General features: G+C 35.9%; 1 protein-coding gene across 2 annotated transcripts in view; it reads left to right on the forward strand.

The window, feature by feature from the left end:
* Positions 1-26,386, forward strand: part of TCF12 (transcription factor 12) — a 388,964-nt gene that overhangs the window by 265,575 nt on the left and 97,003 nt on the right. For both annotated transcript variants that reach the window (XM_068964717.1, XM_068964719.1), the window contains exon 6: positions 5,402-5,466. In XM_068964717.1, coding sequence (XP_068820818.1) covers positions 5,402-5,466 — 65 coding nt within the window. The remainder of the gene's footprint in view (positions 1-5,401; positions 5,467-26,386) is intronic.

The raw sequence follows: 26,386 nt of genomic DNA on the forward strand, positions 1-26,386 counted from the left end.
CTTGTATAAGTACAGAATAGGAAGGCTTGGTTTAACAGTGTTTCAGCTTTCTTTTTTTAAAAGTCTAAGTCGTGCCCAACAAGGTACTATGACTGTTTAAAAAAGCCAGTGTATTCTGGACTGCAGTTGCGGCATAATTAAATTCCAGTAGAGGTGTAGAGGAAGGCACATTTCCTTGTTTCTCTTTTGTTGTGTCTTTTTACCTTTCCTTGTCTCTTTGCCGTTTTGTGTTTTCAGTCTGTACCTTTTTACTCCTTTTTTCCTTTTTCTCTTTTGCTGATTAGGGGGAAACAGCATTTAATTGCTTTTGAAAAAAAAATCAGTGACTGTCTGTACAATGAAAGATGGGGTCTTCTGTTTTATATTTGGTTCTCACCACACTAGAAACTCCCAAGATTAGCTAGATTTTCATTCTTCAGCCCTTCAGTAAAGAAAAAGTGTTCAACTCTGCCCTTAGAGTTTACTGAGGTGTTTGATTGACTTGTCTCAATCAGTGCATATCGCTTTTATCCTTGAGACTGATTGTTCTCACAGCCTACAGATAGCGTGATCTGGGTCTAAGTGAAAACCAATCTGACAACGCTTAAGCTTTATGTAGGGCAAAATACAGCTTATTTCCCAGACCCCTTTTGTTTGAAAGTCACTTGCCTAAAAGGCTATATTGGGCCACCTGCTCAGAAGACACTTCTTCTGTGCTCAGAAGATCCTTCTGTAAAATGGGTGGGTGGTTTCATCTCTACTTGCTGAATCACTTCAGCTGTGTCCAAATCTTTGTGACCCTATGGGCTGTAGCCCTCCAGGCTCCTCTGTCCATGAGATTTTCCTGGCAAGAATAATAGAGTGGGTTGCCATGCCCTCCTCCAGTTAGCTCCCACATTACAGGTGGATTCTTTACCAGCTGAGCCACAATGGAAGCCCAGTACTGGAGTGGGTAACCTATCCCTTCTCCAGCGGATCTTCCCAACCCAGGAATCGAACCGGGGTCTCCTGCATTGCAGGGGGATTCTTTACCAACTGAGCTATCAGGGAAGCCCTGAGTATTACCAGATGGTGTCTATTACTTCATTCAGGTTTGAATATGACTCTCCTTCCTTGTTCAGTAGGCCTATGGATTTTGTCAGCCCCAGACAGTTCTCTGTCCATTCCTCTAGAACCCACCCAGTATGTTTTGGATCTGGATCTCAAGACACCTGACCTTAATTTTGAAACTTGTTTTTCATCCAGTTAGGCTATAAGCTTTTCTGCTTGTTGACACCTATTAAGGGCACAGGCTGTCTCTCAGAGTGATTAACCCATAAATGTTTGATGGAATTCATCAAACTCAGATTCTTCTATCTAGTCAACTCCTGCATATTTGTGATTGGGCTGGGGAGGAATGGAAAGGTAAACTTGCCTGTCAGTTCTCAGCCTCAGCTTGACTGCTGATTATGTCCTGTGCCAAAAGAATGTAGGTGAAACGATCTTTTGAAGAGTTCTTTATAAACTAATATTAACATTAGTTTGTGTTTCTGGAGTTTAGGCAAGCAGTGGAGAGTTTCAGCTCGCTGTTAAAACATGTATGTTATTCCTAGGGAACAAGATGACTTAGAATTTTTTTTTTTTTAATCCAAGAAAATTTGTTACAGTAATGATTTCTGTTTCTAATAGTTTATATATCTTTCACAAACACCTGGGTAAAATAATTTCTTGAATCAGTAATTTGCTTTTTCTTGAACAGTAGTTATAAATCCTATCCAAATTATTCAAAATCTTCTGTCATGTCTTGAACATTTCTGTTTGGGGTCAGAAAATACTGAGGCTGATTAATGTATAATATACCGTGCAAGTCTAAATAAAAAGCTTTTGCACACAAAATATTTATGAAATATGTGTTGGGCTCGATATACAAATATATATATAAATGTATATCTTCCAATAATATGTTTTTCTTCCACTAGTGTTGGGGTTCTTAAAGTGAGTCCATTTTGTTTCCAAAATGGAAACAAAATCCGTGAACTTGGACAGGAAAAGAATTGTTATTTTCCCAGTCTCCAAGTGAAATTTAGCATTTCCTTAAATGAGGAATGCTAATGAGGAATTTCCTTGAATGAGGGTAGCAAAACAGACCTGATAGTATTTATGATTTTTGTCACCAAAAGGACAGATATTCTCATAGCATAATATAGTTGTTGCAGATATCTTAAATTGTCATTTGTGATTTGAAATTACCATTGTTAATAGGCCTACTTCTAGATCATGTACTTAATGTGTTAATAAGGTATTACTATGCAGCACATTTGTTTAATATTTTAATAACTTATTCGATTACTTTTAATAGTATATATCTTGCTTTGTACTTTTAAAAACATTATTCTGAAGAGTAGTTCTGGGTTCAAAATGGGGATCACATGTACACCCATGGCTGATTCATGTCAATGTATGGCAAAACCATTACAGTATTGTAAAGTAATTAGCCTCCAATTAAAATAAATAAATTTAAGAAATAATAGACTATGATAAAAAAAGTGAGAAGATGGCATTATTTTTTAAAAAAATGAAGAATAGTTATGCCAAAGAGGCCCGTGGTTCATACATACCTGCACACAAACAAACCCCTCTACTAGAATATCTCAGTAAAATCTTGGTGATATTTTTAATAGGTATTTCAAAGGAAATGAGATATATGTTGTTACTAGTAGTTATTATATTGTATTCAGAAGTTTTTGTTCTTTATCAGACATCTAAGATAAAATAAAAAGACAAGATTCATTTTATTCTTGAAGAGTGTTCTTGTGAAAAGTAATTTTGTAAGAATTAAAGATTATTGCCTTTTAAATCTCAGACATGATACGTGTTGTTATATTTCAGGAGTACCCAGATTTCTAAAGTCCCTAAGAATTAAATAGTTTTAACAAGTTAAAGGTGAGCTAAAAATGTATTTACATTTTGAATCTCATTGAATAGGATAAGTGTCATTTTAAAAACAAGCTCCCAACTTCCTATTTAGAGGAGACTTTACTTTGAAATGTTATGGGCTAATATTAAATGACTTTCATTCTCTCTGGTTTGAATATCCTCTGTGAAAGAAAGAAGTTTAGAAATTTAAATAGGTACAGGAAGTAAATTTTAAAACTTGACATTATTTTTAAACAGTCTTTATCTAATGGGTAGCTTCCACACAGATATTAAGATTGCATTTGAAATCTGTACTTTATTTTAAAAAAAGACCTAATATCTCTCATTCTGTTTCCTTGTCCACCTCAAAAATTTGGGGGAAAAAAAAAAAAATCCTTACTAGTACAGTTGAGTGAAAGTATAACAGTTGTTGTTTAAAGTCTTTACTGTTTGAAATAATGTATAAGGAAGAATTTGCAAGGTAAAAAGGACTTAGTGAATATTTCAACTAATAATAAGTTGATTGTGTATTGTCATGAATGACAAGTCATTGGAACAGTCTGGTTTTTTTTTTTTTTTAAACTTTATGGTATTGGTTTAAAATGTTACTGTCTCCCAGTTCTGTCCTGCTAGGTATATGACATCATCTTGGTTGAACAGGGAAGGGTATGTGTCAGACTTGAAAATATATAATCCTTTAAGAATTTGGTGAAGCAGGTTACAAGAGCTGAAATGTAGAATCGAAAACTGCAAAATATTATCTTGACTTGTATAAGTAGTCTTACTTGTAAAGGATATATTTAAAGAGTTACAGATGTTTTCATTTTTAATTTCATATATTTTGCCAATTAAAATTCTTTATATACAGCATATTACTTGGTGGTGAGAATGAGGCAAATAAACCACATTAATTAACCTGTTTTCATAAATCACATAATTTTTATGTGTTGGCCTGTAATAGGTACTTCATCAGTAGTAAACAGTAAGTGCATCTTAAGACATATTCTAATGGGCTCACAAATTATATCCTTAATTATTAAAGTATTTTCTAATAACTTGCTTTGTTATTACAAGAATTGTTTTGTGTATCTAAAGGTTCAGTAGATGCCAAGTTCAGAGTTCTAAGATTTCTGTATCAGTTGGCCAGTTGAGTATGTCAGTAGCATGCATACATCAGTGAAAATGATCAAATATGAATACATACATCTCTTAAGTTTTTAAAAAATTGTGTACCATATCAGTAAACAATTTTGAGCATGTCAACTACGTGTGGAGTTTTTTTTAATTAATAAACTATAGTTTTATATAATCACGAGCCAATATCTCATTGTGTAGTGTACAGTTATGGTGAAGTTCATATAGCCTCAGTAACTTTAAATATTTTAGGTAACTTGTCAGATTTATTTTTTTTATATACTTTGAAACAGAGAAAAAGAATCAGCTCTTCCATTATCATTGTTTATTTGTATTGCCATCTTTGATAGTAACATCAAATTGTGATCCTTGCAGAAATCTTTTTAAGCAATGTGTCTATTTGTGAGAGACCGTTTGGTTTAAAACTATACGTTAATTGAAAATTCACTTTACTAAACCTACTAAGCTCCTGTGTATTAAAAAGCAAATTAGCACTGCTGTCAGTTGTCAGCACTTTGGGACATCTGCTCTCCCTCTAGAGCTGGCCTATACCATTCCTGACACTTGGCCATCAGCTTTGGAACTGCAGATATAATCCCAACAGGAATTCTTATTCTTTTCTGGGAAGGGTATACATCTGCATGAAAACTTCAGAGAAAGGTATAATGCATAGTTGAATGTGTTCATCCTTTAATCCAGCAGTTCCACTTCTTTGTGTCTATCCTGAGAAACTCTTCTGTATGTATACAATATGTACAAGGATATTTAAGCACTCTTCATGATAACAACAGAAAAAGTAGAAACTATTTTTCTGTTTTTCAGTAGGAAAATAGATCAACTGTGCTTTTTATTTGTATATTGGGGCATTTTATAGCAGCAAAAATTAATGAACTAGATGTCTTATCTTTAATGTATATCTCAGGTTATGTACCATGTAATCCCATCTGTTTAAATGTATTAAACACAGATAGTAATGTGTATTGTTTGAGTACATAAATATATGCTAATAGATTCAAAATATACATGGGAATCATATACCAATTTTATGGTAGTGGTTACCTTTGAGTCTTGGGGTAAGATGTGCACTATATTGATAGTGTTTTAATTTTGGAGAGAGAGGGGGAAGATGTTGAATCTGAAGCAAGTATGGGAAAACATTATGCTCACTTGTAGGTATATGGACCATAGTGTTGGCTGTATAGATACCCATTCTTTTGAATTTTTTTTTTCGTTTTGTCACATGACTGAAACGGCAGTAAGCTATTCATATTTTGTTTATTGGGTTTTATATTCTTGTTTATCATTTGTTCTCATAAATGGTCTAGAAGTTGAATTGATTGTGTGTCAGTCATCGAAGATTTTTATATAAAAAGTTTCTTTCTTTGTTTTACAGGAAAAACGTCAGAGAGAGGCTCATTTTCCTTGTACAGCAGAGATACTGGATTACCAGGCTGTCAAGTAAGTTAATAAATACAAAATCAGTGAGATAATTTCTTAACATATAAATAGACATTAACAGAGGAAGTGGAAATTTATCCAGTTTATTTCACTCTTTTTATGCATTTAATTTGTGACTAAATGTAGTGGGGTTTTAGTAATTAAACATTTTCTTTCTGCTCCTCTGTTTGAAATGGTTTCCATTCCATGGTTCACCAAACTATTTCTCTATCATCAAAAGAATTTCATAACTCACCTCCATTTTAACTGGAGGCAAAGTACCAGTTACCTTCCTACCATCTAACAAAATGCTGATTTCTGAAAATGATGTCTGTTTATTTCCTCATAAAAAGAACAGTGTTGCTGGTAAACTACAAGAAGAACATGAAATTGCTCTGTGAGGCTTGACTATCTTGTGTTAAACTTACTAATGTTAAACTTAACTAATTTTCATCATAATCTGTTACTAAACTCGGGTCCAACTGTTTGCTACTTGAAAATCAATACCTGAGGAGCAGGTGTTGGTAGAAAGGAAAGTTGCTTTTGATCAGAAAGTTGACAGTCTGGGGAGAAGATAGACTTGAATCTCCCTGCCAAAACCAATTCCGAAGATGCTGCTCAACCATGACGGTTTATAAAGGGGGAAGAAGGGGTTGGTTAATTTCAGTTAATCATTGAGATGAGGAATCAGAGTCATTGCCATTCTCCACTGCATGTAGTCTTGTTGACTTCTTGTGATCTTTCTTTAGAGGCAGTCTTTTTTTTTTTTGGTCACAGGACATCATGTGAGATATTAATTCCCTGACCAGGAGTCAAACACCTGCCCCCTGCAATGGGAGCATGGAATCTTAACCACTGTACTCCTAGGGAAGTCCCTTAGATGTTATCCTGTTCACAAGTTTGTTCATAGAGTTTGTCCATGAGATTACTAAAGGGAAGCTAGGGAGGAGGTCTGATGGTCATCTGTTACTTATTCTTCATTTCGTCATCGCAGGTGAGGCAAGGTATTTTATGATCCAAAGATGTGAAAACTGCTTGGGCCAAAGATAAGCAGAGCATGACAGGTGCCTGGTTTAAGGGTAGTTATAATATAGCTCTGCTAGTTACAACATAGCTTTGCTAAAGTGACAAGACACAAAGGATTTCCTGCTGAGGACAAATTCTTGGAAAGACCTCCTTGCAAATCTGCATTGAAACCATTTTTAGAGTTTCCTCCAGTCTCTTTGACTTGGAAATGTTCTTTCAACTCTTCATATTCCTTAACATGTTGCATTTCTACTAATGGCCATTTCCTCTGCATTTTTTCCCCACATCTTTACACTGAGAATCCTAAATACACAGTTTGCCTGCAGATTCCCATCAGAATCAAGCCAGAAAGCATACAAAGGAAAGGCAGAATACATTTAAGTGTTTTCTGCTGTCTGCATGCCTTTCATAAGACCCACCTTAACTTTAGACATGGGCACTTAACTGTCACAGTGACAATGAAAAGTAAAGTGAAAGTGTTAAGTCGTTCAGTTTGTGTCCAACTATTTGAGACCCATGGTTTGTAGCCCGCCAGGCTCTGTCCATGTAATTCTCCAGGCAAGAATACTGGAGTGGTTTGCCATTCCCTTCTCCAGGAGATCTTCCTGATACTACTTCATTTAGTAACTATCCCATAATTGTGCCATTCAGAATCAGAATACCTAGGTTCAAATCTCATCTCTGAGTTACTGACCTGTGGTTCTAAGACAAGTCATTTAACCTTAAATACAATCTCTGCATTGCCTTCTTCATTTGGAAAACAGAATTAACATTTTTTTTCCCTATGTATGTAAGTCTCAGAAGGCTAAACTGCCTGCATTTGAAAATAAAATATTTTGCAAAATGAATGTACCTTTTAAAATGTTTTCAATTCATATAACCCACCAAAAACAGCTATTCTGAGTCCTTATATTATTTTTAAGAGACCAAGAAGATTGAGAACCATTTGTCTAATGTTAACACTACTTGTAAACTTGAGAATAAAAACTATTGTAAACTCTTTGAAACTACAACTATTAAATTATTGTTAATGCTTATATTAATGAGTTTTCACTTACTTTTTTTAATACTCCCTTACCAAAGGTATCACTGTTTAGTTAGAATCAATGGTTAGCTCCATTTATGTAATTCTCCAATTTTGCAAAAATGAATCTTTTTACCAATGATTAATGTGTTATATCAGATTTAATTCTCATATCAAAACAATTATTTAAACCTAGATGCGTAGCATTCTAATAACAATTGTTATCATTTACTGAGCACTAACTGAGCCAGGCATTGAATTACACATTTAATGCCCCTCTGTTTTTTTCTGTAGTTCCCCAACCAGGGATTGAACCCAGGCCAGCTTGGCAGTGAAAGCCTAATCACTAGGCGACCAGAGAACTCCCTTGTTTAATCTTTTAACAGCATCCATTTTGCAGGTTAGAATTGAGTGCTCTCCATAGGTATTTTGTAATTTCCTCAGAGCCATACATTTAGCAAGTGGTAGGCCTTCTAAACTGATGCTTGATACTGTAGAATTCCTTACTTCCCTCTCATTTTAATTTGTTTGGTGAAGGAGGGGCCCGAGAACTTGTATTTTTAATACATGCATCGGGTGATTTTAATTCCCATGAACTGTGGATTATGCTTTGAGAACCCCAGTTCCTTTGTATACCCCAAATGTAAGCATATATGGAGTATTAAGAAAGGAACTACAAGATCATTGTTTAATAATTATCCTATGTTGGAGAGATCAGGCTGGCCCATGGAAAAGAGAATGAGGTTATGGGAATATATATAATATAAAATCATGATATTGCTGTATCAGGAAGTTTTATAGATATTCAAATCAGGAAAATATTTGCTTTTGAAGAATTCACAGAAGCAATGCCAGAGCCCCAAAAGGAAAGCCCAAAATTGAGCAGAGTAAAGAAGGTAATACTGCAACAAGAGTAAATAATATCAGTGAAGTCTGGAGGTCTCTAAGTAAAAGGTTTCCTTACTGTGAATGGAACAATGGCTTTGCTATTTGTTACTGTTACTTAGCTCTGACTATGCTACAGTTGCTGGGAGAAATTACCGTGGATCACACCAGCTGATTTGAGGCCTAAGTAGTAAATTCAGAAAATTCAAGAGTTTAAAAAAGTGTATCACTCCCATTCAAAAAAAAAAAAAACCCTGTATTTCAAACAGTACTTACTGTAATGGGTCAAAGAAAAAAAATACATGAAAACGATTGGCTGCCATTTTGTGTTACCTGTTCACAAGCAACATAATAATCTTAATCACACAATGATAATAGAGGAAACTATAAATAGTGGCTACAAAATATGACACAAATATATCTTAAACACCACTTTGAAACCATTTTTCCTCAACAAAATCCCCAAGGAACATTAACTTTGCTATTAATGTACAGAAAATGCTGCTGACATACTAAAAAATTCAGGCTAATTTAATAGTGCCTGATGGGCCGTACTTCATGTAAAGATGATGTAATAATATGTTGCTAAATGAGTCTGCTCATATTACCTTCACGGCAATTGCATAACTGATGAGCCATTAAAAGGAAACTGGTGTTGCAGTATTACTGGAAACATTGATAGATCATTCTGCAATTGAATTTTTTTTTTTTAATTTAACACAGAGCATAGAAGCCAACATCTTTATTAACAGTAGGTATAGGGGCAACAAATTGGGAGATTGGTATTGAGATATACACACTACTATATATAGATAACTAATAAGGACCTATAGCATAGGGAACTCTACTGAATACTATATAATGACCTATATGGGAAAAGAATATAAAAAAGAGTAGATATATGTTTATGTATAACTGATTCACTTTGCTGTATACCTGAAACTAACCCAAGATTGTAAATCCAGCTATATTCCAATAAAAATCAATTATAAAAATTAACTGTTGATTGATATTTTAATAACTGCCACCATGAAATGAAAAATTCCTTTTATGATTATGACTGTTTGTCATTGATTCCTCTTAAACAAGTATTAATATAAAGTACTCAGCCTAGAAGAGTCAGTGTCTTGTATTTTTCCCCAAGAGATTTAATTTTCATCAGAGTTATTTACCGTTGAAAAAATAGCAATTAACTTTCAAATCTCAGTAAACAGTTATTTAGAAATTTACCCATACTGTTTGTTTCTTTACCATTTTCTTTTTCCATTATAGTCAATTTCATTATATACCACATTTGATTATAATAAAATGATAAGAGTCAGTACATAAAGAAATAATGATAAACTGTGTATACATCTAATAACAGAGCTTCAAAATGAAGGAAACAAAAATTGGTATAATTAAAGAGAGAAATTAATTATCATAGTTGAAGATTTTAATACCTCTGTCTCAGAAATTGACAGAATAATTGACAGAAACTTAGTAAAGACATAGAACTAAATGAATCACTGTCAACTACTTTGACCTAATTGATACTTATAAAATTCTGTTCCCAACAACTGACGAATATAAATTCCTTTTAAGGGTAGATGTTACAATTGACAGGATTGAACCATATGCTGATCTTTAAATCAATGTCAATAAATTGAAAAAGTTTAAAATCATACAAAGTATTTTTTCTGACTGCAAAAGAATTAAATTAGAAGTCAGTAAGATACCTAGAAAAATGCCAAATATTTGGAATGAAACGGGCTGTTTCATTTAGACATGGACATGTCTAAATAACCCATAATTTTGAAAAGAAATCAGAAGGGAATTTAGAAAGTATTCCTAAGTAAATTATAATGAAATAAGATAACAAAATTTGTTAATGCAATTAAAGCACTGCCTTGAAGAAAATGTATAGCTCTGAATATTTGTATTCAAGAAGATTATAGTACATGACCTAAAGTTCTGCCCTTTGAAGTTAGAAAAAGAAGGGAGAAAGCAGTACAAATAAGAGCAGTAATCAGTGTAATATTACACAAATAATAGAAAAAGCTAATGAAGCCAAAATTTAGTTATTTGAAAAGATCCATGAAATGAATAACTCCTAGCTAGACTAATTAAAGGGGGACGGGGAAGTGGGGAAAGAACAGCCAGTTACCAGTATCTGAAGTGGCAGAGAGATTATCACTGTAGGTCTTATATACATTAAGAGAATAATAAGGAAGTGTTGGGAATAAGTTAATGAATTTGAAACCTAGGTGAAATAATTACTTACTGAAAGGGAACAAGATGAAGCAAGAGTTTGAATAGCTCTGCAACAGAGGATGAGATGGCTGTATGGCATTACCGACTCGATGGACATGAGTTTGAATGGACTCCAGGAGTTGGTGATGGACAGGGAGGCCTGGTGTGCTGCAGTTCATGGGGTTGCAAGGAGTCAGACGCAACTGAGCAACTGAAATGAACTGAACTGAACTGAATATCTATTAATGCAAGTGAATTCATCTCAGTTTTTTTACAGAAAAAATTTGAGGGTCATATAGTTTCATTGGTGAATTCTTTCAGATGCTTAGGGGGGGAATTAATGCCAATCATACACAAACTGTTTTAGAAAATAGATGACAAGGGAACACTTTCCACCTCATTTTATAAGATGAACAGCACCCTGGTACTCAAAATGCACATGGTGTATGTACCAGTGGTGAAAGAGTAGCTTAATTGTGGAAAATCAACATTGAAAGTCAGTCATTGTAGTTCAGCACATTAACAGAACTAAGGAGAAAAATATTTTGAAAGATTTTAAAAAAGTATTCAACAAAATCAAATATTCATAATAAAACCTCTCAGGAAACTAAGCACAGATAGGTGCTTCCTCAGTTTGATAAAAAGACTCGCAGGGAAGATCTCTAGCTGTTAAGTGTAACAGCATGCTTAAAGGTGAAAGACTAAACATTTTTTTCCTGTTAGGAACAAGGTAAGAATTTATATTCTTACTACCTGTTGTGTATTCTAGTCAGTGTAATAAGAAAAGGGATAAAAGTTGGAAAGGAATAAATTCAGCTGAATTGGCAGATGATATGTCTGTGTACATAAGAAGTCGTAAAGAATCATCCAGAAAACTTCTAGAACTGATATGTACTTTTAGCTAGGTCACAGCTTACATAGCCAATCTAAAAAATGATTAGATTTCTATATGCTAACAGTGAACAGTTAGAAAATGAAACTATCAAAGCAGTATTGTTTAAAATGGGACCTAATCAAACTTATAAGCTTTTGTACATCAAAGGAACCTATAAGAAAAAATGAAAAGACAACCTATGGGATGGGAGAAAAATATTTGCAAATGATCTGACACACAAGGGCTTAATCTCCAAAATATACAAACAAGTCAATGACAGAAAAACAAACAACCCAACTGAAAAATGAGCAGAAAACCATAATACACATTCCTCCAGGGAAGACTTACAGATGCCCACTAGGCACATGAAAAGATGCTCAACGTCACTAATTATTAGAGGAATGCAAATGAGAGCTTCAGTGAAGTACCACCCCACACTGGTCAGAATGAAAGATACATGCACCTCTGTATTCATAGCAGCAGGTGCCTCCTATTTATGGAATACTACTTAACTGTAAAAAAGAATGAAATAATGCCATTTGCAGCAACATGGATGCACCTAAAGATTATCATACTAAGTGAAGTAAGTCAGAAAGAGAAAGACAAATACCATATGATATCACTTATATGGAGAATCTAAAGTATGACACAAATGCACCTATGTATGAAACAGGAAAAGACTCACCAGAGAATAGTGTGATTGCCAGGGGGAGGAGAGGGGGAGAAAGATGGACTGGAAATTTAGGGTTGGTAGATGCAAACTGTTACATTTAGAATAGATAAACAGCAGGGTCCTAATATATAGCTCAGGGAACTATATCCAATATCCTGTGATAAGCTATAAAGGAAAAGAATATTTAAAAAAGAATGTATATGTGTGTAACTGAGTCACTGTGTTACACAGCAGAGATTGGCATTACACTGTAAATCAAGTATACTTCAGTTTAAAAAACAGTATTTAGTTATATCAAAAAGTATAAAATACTGAGGGATAAATTTAACAGATTATAAGGCTTCAGCAATAAAAACTATAAAATATTGCTGATAGAAATCAAAGAAGATCTAAATAAGTATACCATGTTTATGAATTGGAAGATAATATCATTTAGATTTTAGTTCCAGTGGGCTATAGATTTAATGCAATACCAGTCAGACTCCCAGTAGGCTCTTTATAAATATTGACAAGATTATTTAAAAGTTGGTTCGAAAAAGTATAGGATTAAGAAGAGCCAGAATAGTCTTTGAAAAGAAGAAAAGAGGAAGGACTTTACCTGGCTTTAAGACTTCCTGTGAAGTGAAAGTCACTCCATCGTGTCCGACTCTTTGCGACCCCATGGACTATATAGTCCATGGAATTCTCCAGGCCAGAATACTGGAGTGGGTAGCCTATCCCTTCTCCAGGGGATCTTCCCAACCCAGGGATCAAACCCCGGTCTCCCACATTGCAGGCGGATTCTTTACCAGCTGAGCCACAAGGGAGCCCAAGACTTCCTGTAAAGCAATAGTAATCAAGATAGTGTAGTTTTCATATAAAGACTGACAAATAGATCACGGAACAGAATATAGAGTCCAAAAAGAGACCCATACCTGTATGGAAAATGATGTTTGATAAGAGCATTCTAGCAATTCAGTAAGAAAAGAAGCATCTCTTTTTAATATATTGTGCTGGAACACTGTATATCAATATTGAGGGGGGAAGCCCTTCAATTCTTAACTTATTTCATTTGCTTTTGTTGTTTTAGTTGCTAAATTATGTCCAACTCTTGCAACACCATGGACTGTAGTTTGCCAGGCTCCCCTGACCATGAGATTTCCTAGGCAAGAATACTAGAGTGGGCTGACCATTTCCTTCTCCAGGGGATCTTCGCAACCCAGGGATTGAACCCACATCTCCTGCATTGCAGGAGGTTTCTTTACCACTGAACCACCAAGGAAGCCATACCTTATTTCATAGATGTAAATTTGAGATAGACTTAAATATGAGCTAAAATAATAAAGCTGCAAGGGAAAAATATAGATTAATATATCACTTCAAGACAAAATTTTTTTCAGAAGATACAGAAAGTATAGAACATGAAAGAAAATTGATGAATTAAACTTAATTAAAATTTAAAACTTGTGTTCTTTCCAGAACACCATCAAGAAAAGGAAAAGAAAAGCCACAGAATGAGAGAAAGTATTAGCAACAAGAACTTAAGTGTAGACTATGTAATTATCCCTCATAACTCAGTAATAAGAAAGAAGCAATCTAATTTTCAGAGTAGACACTTACAAAAGATATACAAATGAGCAATCAGCACATTAAAAAATGCTCCATATTACTAGCTTTCAGGCACATGAAAATTAAAACCACAGTGACATGATAATACACAACTACCAGAATAGCTGAAGTTTATTTTTTAAATTTTTTTATTGAAATATAATTGACTTAAAATGTTATGCCAGTCTCTGATAACAAAGTGACTCAGTTATAGACATATTTGCATTCTTTTTATATTGTTTTCCATTTTGGTTTGTTACAGGAAATTGAATATAGTTCCCTTTGCTATACATTAGGACCTTGTACAGAATAACTAAAAAAATTTAAAGCTAAATTTAAATTGCTAATTGGACTATAAAATGCTATGACTTTAAAAAACTATTTGACAGTTTCTTAAAGTTAAATATGCAACTACCCCATAACTCAACAGTTTCGTTCCCAGGCGTTTTTCCAGAAAAAGTTGTTCATCAAAAGCTTTCATCAAAAATGTTCATAGAAGTGGCTTCCCTGATAATGGCTAAGATTCCATGTTTCCACTGCAGGAGGTGCAGGTTTAATCCTTGGTAAGAGAAGCTCTGCATGCTACAAGATGCAACTAAAAAAAAAAAATATTCATGGCAGCTTATTCATTATAATCTAAAAAACTGGAAACATCACAGATGTTGATCAACAGGAGAGTAGATAAATGACCTGTATTATGTGCATACATTGAGTGCTATTCAACAAAAAAAAATGGAATGATCTAATGATTTCATAGACTTCCCCAATGACTCAGCAGGTACAGAATCCACCTGCAATTGAGGAGACACAGGAGGTATGGGTTCGATCCCTGGGTCAGGAAGATCCCCTGGAGGAGGAAATGGCAGCCCACTCCAGTGTTCCTGCCTGGAAAATCCCATGGACAGAGCAGTCTGGTGGGCTACAGTCCCCAAAGAATTGGACACAACTGAGCAACTCACAACAATGATTTCATAATGGTACGCTGAGTGAAAGAGACCAAATCTTAAAAATACGCTGTCTCTCCATTTATATGAACAACGATAATAGGCAAAACTCCTGTGTTGATAAAAAAAAAAAATCAAATCAGTGGTTGCCACTGGAAATTCTCCTGTGATGGTAACATTTCTGAGGTGATATAAATATCTTGTGTCTTAATATGCATTCATCAGAATTGATTGAGTGACACTTAAGATCTGAACATTTTATTCGTTGTGAAAAACAGCTTAGTTTTTGGTTAAAAAAAAAAAAGAAAACTAGTTATTTACAGTACCAGCTAAGAAACTTTATTTAAATACTTTAGGAGTAAATGTTAAAAGATATACAAGACCACTGAAAACTGCCAAATTACTAAACACTGCTTGGAGAAATTTTTAAAGACCTCAGCAAATGCAGAAATGTACCATGTTCATGAATAGGAAGACAATATTCTTAATGTGTTAATTCTTAGATTGATGTGTAGATTGCATATAATCCCAGTTAAAGCATCTGTTTCTGCTTTATTGACTATGCCAAAGCCTTTGACTGTGTGATCACTGCAAACTGGAAGATTCTTCAAGAAATGGGAATACCAGACCACCTGACCTGCCTCTTGAGAAATCTGTATGCAGGTCAGGAAGCAACAGCTAGAACTGGACATGGAACAACAGACTGGTTCCACATACGGAAAGGAGTACATCAAGGCTGTATATTGTCACCCTGTTTAAGAAACGCTGGACTGGATGAAACACAAGCTGGAATCAAGATTGCAGGCAGAAATAACAATAACCTCAGATATGCAGATGACACCACCCTTATGGCAGAAAGTGAAGAAGAACTAAAGAGCCTCTTGATGAAGGTGAAAGAGGAGAGTGAAAAAGTTGGCTTAAAGCTGAGATTCAGAAAACTAAGATCATGGCATCTGGTCCCATCACTTCATGGCAAATAGATGTGGAAACAGTGGCTGGCTTTTTTTTGAGGGGCCCTAAAATCACTACAGATGGTGACTGCAGCCGTGAAATTAAAAGACACTTACTCCTTGGAAGGAAAGTTATGACCAACCTAGACAACATATTCAAAAGCAGAGACATTACTTTGCCAACAAAGGTCCGTCTAATCAAAGCTATGGTTTTTCCAGTAGTCATGTATGGATGTGAGAGTTGGACTATAAAGAAAGCTGAGCGCCGAAGAATTGATGCTTTTGAACTGTGGTGTTGGAGAAGACTCTTGGGAGTCCCTTGAACTGCAAGGAGAGCCAACCAGTCTGTCCTAAAAGAAATTAGTCCTGAATATTCATTGGAAGGACTGATGTTGAAACTGAGACTCCAATACTTTGGCCACCTGATGCGAAGCACTGAAGAGACCCTGATGCTGGGAAAGATTGAAGGCAGGAGTAGAAAGAGATGATAGAGGATGAGATGGTTGGATGGCATCACCTACTTGATGGACATGAGTATGAGTAAACTCCGGGAGTTGGTGATGAACAGGGAGGCCTGGCATGCTGCAGTCCATGAGGTCGCAAAGAGTCAGACAAGACAGAGCAACTGGACTGAACTGAAAACCCCACCAAGATTTTTTGTGTTTGCATAGGTATTTACAAGCTAATTTTTAAATTGTTTGGAAATACAAATGACCTAGAGTACCCAAAGCAGTGTGGAGAAGTAAAGAAAGAAGGTGGAGAATTTATGCTGCTGGACTCTATTTAACATAAGACTTAGCACAAAGCTGTCATAATTAAATAGCACCATACTGCTGTGACTGAGAAATGTGACACTGGAGCAGAGTAAAGCCCAGCAGTGCACCCACACTTAACGCAGTTCATTTGATTTTTAACAGTGTTTGCCAAAGTAGTCCAATGGGAAAAGGAAAGATTTTTTAAAAAGGATGCACTAACAAATGGATATTCCTATGGGTAATTACGAATGTTAGTCTTTTTCCTACACTAATAGCAAAAGTTTTACAAGGTGGACCTAGACCTAAATGTAAAAGCTAAAATTACAAAGCTTTAAGAGAAAAATAGAAGAGAATCTCTCTTCAATTAGGGAGTAAGCAAAACTTTATTCCATAGAATACACAGAAAACTACAAAAGAAAGAAAATGATAAACATCATCAAAATTAAAGACTTCTGCTTTTTAAAAAGCATAGGTTTGAAAAAAGAAGACTGTACATCTAACAAAGGATGGGTACCCAGGATGTTAAAAGGACTCCTGCAACTCTATAAGGCTTTCCAAGGCTTCTACAGTTTTTCTTTTTATGACAGGGTTAACTACAGTCAAACAAATTTCCAGTCCCTTCTAGAGCAGTAATTCTATGGTAATTTCAAGAATAGGATCATTTTAGTTAGTGACATGACTACAGGCTGTTATATAAAAGATAACCTGAGTTGTAGCTACTTCTTTTTTCTTTGTTCCTTCCTCCCCTCACTTCCCCAGTAACTTTTTTTTTTAAGGACAGGTTTCCTTTGCCCATGACAACTGACAGTTTTGGAGACTGAACAGTTACTTGATGAAATGATTTCTGACAGCATAGTTATAGAAAATCCCTAAAGAATGAGACAAATGGAGTAATTATCTAGCCTAAGATAGCCATAAGTATATTTTTTAAAGTCTTAATTCTATAGGGGAGGAAAGTTCCTTTCAGTCCTCTTAAAGGTTCCTGATTGGATCTGAAAAGCAAACTGACAAAGATTAACAGGAGAAGAGCATACAAGTTTATTTAATATAAGTTTTGCATAAATGGGAGCCTTCATAAGGGATGAAAACTAAAAGAAACAGACCTATGTACTTTCTTTTCATGCTAGGTTTGATGAAGCATAGGCGATTACGGATTAATATGATATATATTAAGGAGTATGAGGTAATTGTAAACTGGGGGAAACTTAGTAAAGCCTGTTTGTTAGGATTCTTTTTGACATCCCTATATTTTGGACATAAGGATGCTTCTTTTCTCTGGTTGTAGGGAGTACACATCTCACATGAGGAGAGACTGTTTAAGGAAAATCGGGTTAGGGTCCGGATGGAGGGCATCAGAATGACCTTCCTGCTTCAGTTTCCCAGACTCCTCAGCTTAAAATACTCAGTATGTCACATAGTACCATATTTTGGGGTGTTGGATCCTGAACTCTGGCTTCCCTCATCGCCGATTGGTAAAGAACCCATCTGCAATGAAGGAGACACAGTTTCGATCCCTGGGTCAGGAAGATCCCCTGAAGAAGGAAATGGCAACCCACTCCAGTATTCTTGCCTGGGAAATCCTGTGGACAGAGGAGCCTGGAGGGCTATAGTTCATGGGGTCATGAAAGAGTCAGACATGACTTAGTGACTAAATAACAATGACAATCCTGAACTCCTTCTTTTACCTTAAAATTAGGTTTTTAAGTTGTTGAGATGGAATTTTTAATGCATTTTCAATTATTTCAGTGTCCTTAAATTGTTTAATCTCTAGATATAGTTTGGTTTGGGGTAGTTCTTTTATAGATTTCTATGAATTTAAAATAAATTCCTTAAGTATTTAGATGATTTGCTTTATTTCAAATGTGCTTTTAATCAAATAATGGGAGTTTTCACTGATTTAATAGGACCTGTTATACTGATCTATATCCCACAGTGGTAATGTGTTCATTGTATTTTAACATTTTATTGACCGGTTTTTTTTTCAATGTGTGTTTGTCTTTTTTTTTTTTTTTGGTAAAAATATTTTCATTCTCTAAGGACTATTGTCTCCTTAGAAATTATAGATTTGCAATTCACAAAAATTTATTACCACTTCTGTTTTATGCAGACCAAATTCACTTACAATTTAAATACTTCATCTTTTTTTCTCACACTTCTTTCTTACTTGGTTAAAAAATGTCAAAAAAAAAAAAAAAAGACAACTTCACACATTACAAAACTTGCTTAAAAGATACAGAATCTTATCAATAAGTATTTGCTTATTTTTTCATGTGAAGGGAACTGGGCCAGGCAACAGAATAAAAGAATTGGTATTAATCTTTAGGAAGCTTGCAAACTAATTGAGAAGACCAACTGTATACACACAAAATTAACTAAAAGATCCATATTAAATCTCAAGTAGCATAGATATAAGTTAGAACTCAGAAGAGAAAGAAAGGAATGTGATATTGATACAGAGAAGATTTTGAAAGAAAGTATAAACTATTAAGATCTTGGATGGATAAAATTTGACAGGGTTAACAGGAAGACATCTTGGGCAAAGAGAAAATATGACTTACAAAATAGAGACAGTAATATTCTACACATTGTATTGTTTTCCTTGATTTTCTCCCAGGAAAACTATCCACTTTGTGAAGGCAGTCAGTGGCTTCTTGTTTATTACTTTCAGGTCCTCTCTCTGTGCCTGATAAACAAGAAGCTCTCAATGAATACCTTTTGAACAGATGTATTTGGAATGAAAAAAGAAGAGAATGTGTTTTCTCAGAACAGTAGCATTTTAGCTTGGCTTGAATGGAATGTTTATTTAGGGAAAAGGTGTAAGATGTTTGAACTAAAAGAATGATGCTTGAATACCTAAACAAAGATTAAGGGTTTGGGATTGGACACATGGTGTGATTTAAAAAATACAGATGTTTCTTAGAAAAGTTAAGCTGTGGGTTTACGATTTACAAGAGAATTTATAAAATGACAACAAGGAAACTATTTGAATTACTCTAGGCTATATATCAAGAACAGTGGGATAGGTAGTTTAGATAGATCTTAGTTACATAACTGGAGAAGGCAATGGCAACCCACTCCAGTACTCTTGCCCGGAAAATCCCATGGACAGAGGAGCCTGGTAGGCTGCAGTCCATGGAGTCGCGAAGAGTCGGACAGGACTGAGCGACTTCACTTTCACTTTTCACTTTCATGCACTGGAGAAGGAAATGGCAACCCACTCCAGTGTTCTTGCCTGGAGAATACCAGGGACGGGGGAGCCTGGTGAGCTGCCGTCTCTGGGGTCACACAGAGTCGGACATGACAGAAGCGACTTAGCAGCAGCAGCAGCAGTTACATAACAGTACATTGCAGGTGTTAAGAGACAGAGATAATTTTTTAAAAATAAAATCATGACTTTTTTGTAGATATAAAAATCAACAGGTATACATATTTTATCTCATCGGTGAAGAAATCTGTAAGGTATTAGAACCAGTTCAAAGGAGAATCCAAAAACAGACACATTCATTGATAAAATTATGGAAATTAATATTCAAATAGAGGACAAACTTTTTTTCCTTTGGAGGAGGGTGGTAGAGCTATTGAGGGTGGAGAAATGTTATTCATCTCTTTACTGGACAGAATTTTTTTCTGATATACATATAAGAATTATTTTTCATTGCTACAAGTTATCTACAATTTAGAGAGTTGTAAAATAGCTCCCATAGAATGAGAGTCAGATAACCTAGAAAGGTATGCTCTAGACCAGGGGTCTGCAAACTACAGCTTCCAGCCAAATATCTCTACCACTTCGGTTTTTTGTGAATGATTTTATCAGAACATACCATGTTTATTCATCTGTGCATTGGCTGTGGTTTCTTTTTGGCTTCTAAACTGGAGTTAAATAGTTAGAACAGAGACAATATGGCCCACAAAAGTTAAATGTTTTCTATCCAGTCCTTAACTGAACTGACCATACTACGGATAATGTATAATATTCCATCACAGGTATATATTTCTGACAATGAAGCAAATCAGGGTTTTCATAAAGAGCCAATCTTATAGAGCCAAACATATAGAGCCAAGCCTACTGTTTCCCCTAGAGGATTAATTAAAGCTAGTTGTTTCAAAGAGCATGTTGGATGTTTTTTAACATAACAACAAACCTAATTATAGGGACCTTAGCTTTAGGCTAAATTACTAGAACATATTTAGAACAAGGAAGTTGATATTGTATACATTCTGAGCAAATTATTTCAAAATAGGCATAAGTAAACACTATTCAGAGAAGAATTTGCAAATATTAAAGTAACTTGGAACTCTCGCATATAGAGAATGATTGAAGGACAGAAGGCTATTTAGTTTTAAGAGAGGACACCAGTAATTTGAAAAGCATCTTCAGATATTTTAGCATAATTTGGCTTATTCTGTAACTTTTAAGGTTAAAACTTTGGACAAAATAATTCTGATTTTAACTTAGTATGAGAAGGAATGTTCTCCTAGAATGAAATGAAATGAAATTTGCTCAATCCTGTCTGACTCTTTGCAAACCCATGGACTGTAGCCCGCCAGGCTCCTCTGTCTATGGAATTCTCCAGGCAAGAATGCTGGGGTGGGTAGCCATTCCCTTCTCCAGGGGATCTTCCTGAGCCAGGGATTGAACCTGGGTCTCCTGCCTTACAGGCAGATTCTTGACCATCTGAGCTACCAAAGAACCCAGTCATAGAGGATGGAATATTCAACCTTGGTAAATAATGACTTCCCTCTCAGTGGCTGTATTTAAGCAGAAGCTAGATGTTTGCTTTACTGAAAATTTTAAGCTAGAGGGATTAGAGCATCTGTTGTTTGATTGAAATAAAAGACTTTAAAATTTTCTTCTAATTCCATGAGCTCTCTAGTGACAAGTGAAAAGCTTTCCAAGTGGCATTGATGATCCCTCTGAGGTTGGAGACCAGAAATTACTACCAACATTCATCTATGTGATTTTATTTCAATACATGTTCGAATTTCCCTACCAGTATTGATTCAGGAATGCTATCATTTTGTCAGTAGACTGACTTAATGCATGTAAAGTGGTAAAGAATGGGAATTTCATTAATAGATTCTCCACTAGGACTGGTTTGTTTTTTGGTCCAAATCAGAGCTTTCTCTTTTTATCAGACTAACAATTACTGAATTTCTAAACTTGTTTTTCCTTTTCTGAGGCCATTTGTTGAGTTCTCCTAACCAGTTTTTCTGAGGTTTTTCTGAACTCCTAACTCATTTGGGGGAGTATCCCTTTGGACCATAACAGAGATTTGGCTTCTGCTAGTGCCTTTGAGGGCAGCATTTCTTTTGGAAATATCAGCAAGGTGATTTCCCTCAGCTTCCAGCAAATCCAGTTTAGAATGCCCCATAATCTTAATGAAACTAAAGTGGCAGGTAAAACCATTGCATCCAATAATCCCTAAACCTAGGGGACATTTTAAATGTTATTTCTGCTGAAAGTAAGAAAGCCATGTTGCTTCTGCATTTGAAAATCATGAGGTACTCTGAACGCATATCTGCTGTCATTACAAATATTGGCAACTCTGTCCTTGGCTAAAGTACAAAGCCAGGTAAGAGCATGTAACTCTGTCTGTTGGGCCTAAACAAATGGGAATAGGTTGAGAGACAGGAACTCTTGAGGTTCACTAGAGAGCCTTGCTGTTTGAACTGTCTCAGTACTCTGAAGCACAGGCTGCTTTATAGTAGTGGAGTTGAGCACTGAGAGTGTGGCTCTAGTGTCAGTACTGGAAGAGATTCAGCCCAAATATTGAGAAACATTTCTCCCAAGATGATTAGAGGGGAGAACTGGGGAAAGCCCCTGTAGTTCTTCCCATTGAGAACTGGCAGGATGTTGAAAAAGCTCATTAGAGAGTGCTAAAAGGTGCTAAAAGAACTTAACGTCTTTTTCAGTGTTCTTCCTTTTTATTATAATAACAGAAACTAGGAGGGCTGTTATTTTATTTAGGAACTTTGATTTGCTACACTTGAAGATCAGTAATTTTGTTGGTTTTCCTTTTATGTGGTTTGTCTAAAGTGCAAGAGAGCTGGTTTATCAGATTATCTAAATCTGGAGTGGAGATAGTTTCCCATTCTATTCTGGTCTCTTTTAGTAGAAGGAAAAGCTCCTGGTTTAGCCTGTTTTAGAGTTAAAAGCTCCCTAGATGGAATCAACATATGAAGGAAAACCAGAATTTTCTTTTTAAACAATTTGAAGTCAGTTGTAATGGTCATAAAGAGGTTCGTCATATTTTTGTGTACAAATCTGAATTTTATTATCATCAACAGGATTTGGAAAAGCCCCAGGAATTGCTTGATGAAGTCACTTAGAGATTGCCTTAGCCTGATGATTCAATAAATGAGTTAGTGACCTGGACTTCCAGAGACCTTTTGTAATTCCAAAGACCTTTTAAGATGTTCCCAATTAACAGTTTTAAGTACTGAGTCTGGCCTTCAGTGACAAGTATAAAAACTAGCTGATATAATTAGAGAAACCAGGTTGATAAGTTTGATTGACTATATTAAATTCCTCTGCAAACCTGTGAAGATCTTTAGTTACTTTGAAAAAGTAATTGGTGGTGGCTCCCAATTCACCTTTGGTCCAGGGAATATAAGAAATTAGCCTCTGGACCTCAGAAGGCTTAATTTTAAAGGGATAAGTTCTGACAAGTTCAGAAGAAAAGGGAATAGGGAGAGTTTCTGAGAAAAAGGGAAATTTGACAAATATTACCTTAAAATCTTATTTTGCAGAGAGGCAATTTCAGACTTCTGATCATAGTGGGAAGCCTCAGAATACCAATTAAAATAGGTATTCTACTCAGTTCTCAGAATTTTTGAGCTGTTGTCAAATTCAGTTTTAAGGAAATTAAAATTGGGGATTTCATATGTTTTCCATAATAACAATTACATTTGGTCATATTGGTCCATTTAGTTTAAAATGTGCCTGAGGCAGGTTTTTAAACATAAAATCTCTGGACTTCTTATAAGAGGAGGTGGTAATCTAAATATTATAAAAATATTTAAATAACCAGGATCCCATTCCTCAGGTTTTTCTCTAACGTAAAAGAATAATTTTCACACTGCCCAAACACCAAGCAAACTTACATCATCCAGTTCTAAGGAAACAGCTTTGTCCTGGAGGAACCCAGCCAGTCAATCAGTCAGTCAGTTCAGTCACTCAGTCGTGTCCGACTCTTTGCGACCCCATGAACTGCAACACGCCAGGCCTCCCTGTCTGTCACCAACTCCCAGGGTTTACCCAAACTCATGTCCATTGAGTCGGTGATGTCATCCAACCATCTCACCATCTATCGTCCCCTTCTTCTCCTGCCCTCAATCTTTCCCAGCATCAGGGTGTCTTTAGATGAGTCAGCTGTTCACATCAGGTGACCAAAGTATTGGAGTTTCAGCTTCAGCATCAGTCCTTCCAATGAACACCCAGGACTGATTTCCTTTAGAATGGACTGGTTGGATCTCCTGCAGTCCAAGGGACTCTCACGAGTCTTCTCCAATACCAATATTCAAAAGCATCAATTCTTTGGCACTCAGCTTTCTTTATAGTCCAACTCTCACATCCATACATGACTACTGGAAAAACCATAGCCTTGACTAGACGGGCTTTTGTTGGCAAAGTAATGTCTCTGCTTTTGAATATGTTGTCTAGGTTGGTCATAACTTTCCTTCCAAGGAGTAAGCATCTTATAGTTTCACGGCTGCAGTCACCATCTGCAGTGATTTTGGAGCCCCCAAAAATAAAGTCAGCCACTGTTTCCACTGTTTTCCCATCTATTTCCCATGAAATGATGGGACCGGATGACATGATCTTAGTTTTCTGAATGTTGAGCTTAAAGCCAACTTTTTCACTCCTCTTTCACCTTCATCAAGAGGCTCTTTAGTTCTTCGCTTTCTGCCATAAGGGTGGTATCATCTGCATATCTGAGGTTATTGATAATTTCTCCCTGCAATCTTGATTCCAGCTTGTGCTTCCTCCAGCCCAACGTTTCTCATGATGTACTCTGCAGAGAAGTTAAATAAGCAGGGTGACAATATACAGCCTTGATGTACTCCTTTTCCTATTTGTAACCAGTCTGTTGTTCCATGTCCAGTTCTAACTGTTGGTTCCTGACCTGCATATAGGTTTCTCAAGAGACAGGTCAGGTGGTCTGGTATTCCCATCTCTTTCAGAATTTTCCACAGTTGGTTGTGATCCACAGAGTCAAAGGCTTTGGCATAGTCAATAAAGCAGAAATAGATGTTTTTCTGGAACTCTCTTGGTTTTTCGATGATCAGCGGATGTTGGCAATTTGATCTCTGGTTCCTCTGCCTTTTCTAAAACCAGCTCGAACATCTGGAAGTTCACAGTTCACATAATGCTGAAGCCTGGCTTGGAGAATTTTGAGCATTACTTTACTAGCATGTGAGATGAGTGCAATTGTGCACTCATAGGAAGGGGCCAGTGGCTGAACTGATGTGGTTTCAGTGAAGCAGCTCCTGTTACCAAAGCAGTGGTTGGACGGCTTCTCAGCCAGGTTTAGTTGAATCAGTCTGTTTTCAAAATCAGACTGAAGTGCCAAACAAGTATTCATATATAGAGCAAAGCCTTAACCAGAAAAGTAACACCTTAAAATAGATCCCAGATAAAGCCAGGAGACCTTCAAACACAAAGAGGGTGAGAACATGGATCCAGGAGAAAGACATACCTTCAGATCTCAGGCTCAGCAAGAAAATCATCACAATGGATTCAGTTGTGGGTACCACACCCGTTCGCTTATCAGCTCCAGAGTCGTTGGAGGTCTTTTGTGATCCTCCATGGGCCATCAAAATGTTGGCCCAAAACAAATAAAGTACCACATATTTCTCCAACAAAGATGGATTTATTTGGGATCAGCAAAGAACTGTAGTTCGGGGTCTGTAACCATGGTTAGCCGTATGCAAGTCTTCCACAGCAGGGAAGGAAAATGCTTTTATAGAGGGAGAAAAGGAAATTGGGAGGGCTAAAAGTAAACAAGAGTTCATGGCTTTTCCTTGGCTGAGTCCTTCTTAGGAAAGAAAAATCTTTTTTCTTCCCCTTCGGTTCTGTTATCATCACAGATTGTGAGAGCCCTCCCGTCTCATTTCTCAACTCTTGTTAACTGAGGTTTTTGTTTATAAATGTTTTACAGGTTCTGTAAGTAATAGGGAAGTGATGGTGCTTTAAGAATAGGTTATGTCAGAACTGAATATTGAACTTAAAAATTTTAGAAGTCAAGTGGTTCCTCACACCAACACCTTTTCAGAAGTAGATATTTGATGGTGATGGAGGATTCTTGGAAATAGGAATGTTAAGACATAAAAGTGGCTGATGGATGAACTGTTGAAGCTATTCAGGAGAAGATTCACTAATGAACGAATATGTGAAAGGGGCATGCACAGTGGCTGCCACACAGTAGGCATTCAAAAAATGTTTGAATCAAAATCCTGTAATCCAAGAAAGAGCATATTGGTGAAGGTAAAAAGCCATCAGGTGCCTTCAGGGTGAGCTGGGCTTTGTGAGTTGTTTGGAACAGAGGTAAAGTAAACTGTTCTGTGGGAGGAATGTCTTATCCTGAAGTATGAACAGTAGGCAGTTTTAATTTCCTGCTTCTCTTAAAAGGCCACAGAGAGTTAGATTATGTAGAGGTAACTTGGCAGAGGGAAAAGTCATTGTTCTCTTTGTTTCTATTCCTGCCATAAAACTTCCTAATTTTTGGTGCTACTCAGAATATGGCACTGTTTCAGAATATTGTTTCAAAAAATCATTTTATTGTTTTGTAAACTTATTTCAGTAGAAAGGAATCTGTTAAATATGGCTAAAGATTAGACACTATCCTGGGGGAAAAAGTGAAGAAAGAGGTGAGCACAGGCTGGGTATTATATGATAGTAAGGGATTGTTGTCAGTTTGGGGGTTGTAACTGAGAGGAAGTAGAATAAATGAAACAGAAACAGCAGAATGCTGAAAGTTGTTGAAACTGG

This window comes from Capricornis sumatraensis, chromosome 2, assembly GCF_032405125.1.
Source record: "Capricornis sumatraensis isolate serow.1 chromosome 2, serow.2, whole genome shotgun sequence".
Lineage (NCBI taxonomy): Eukaryota > Metazoa > Chordata > Mammalia > Artiodactyla > Bovidae > Capricornis > Capricornis sumatraensis.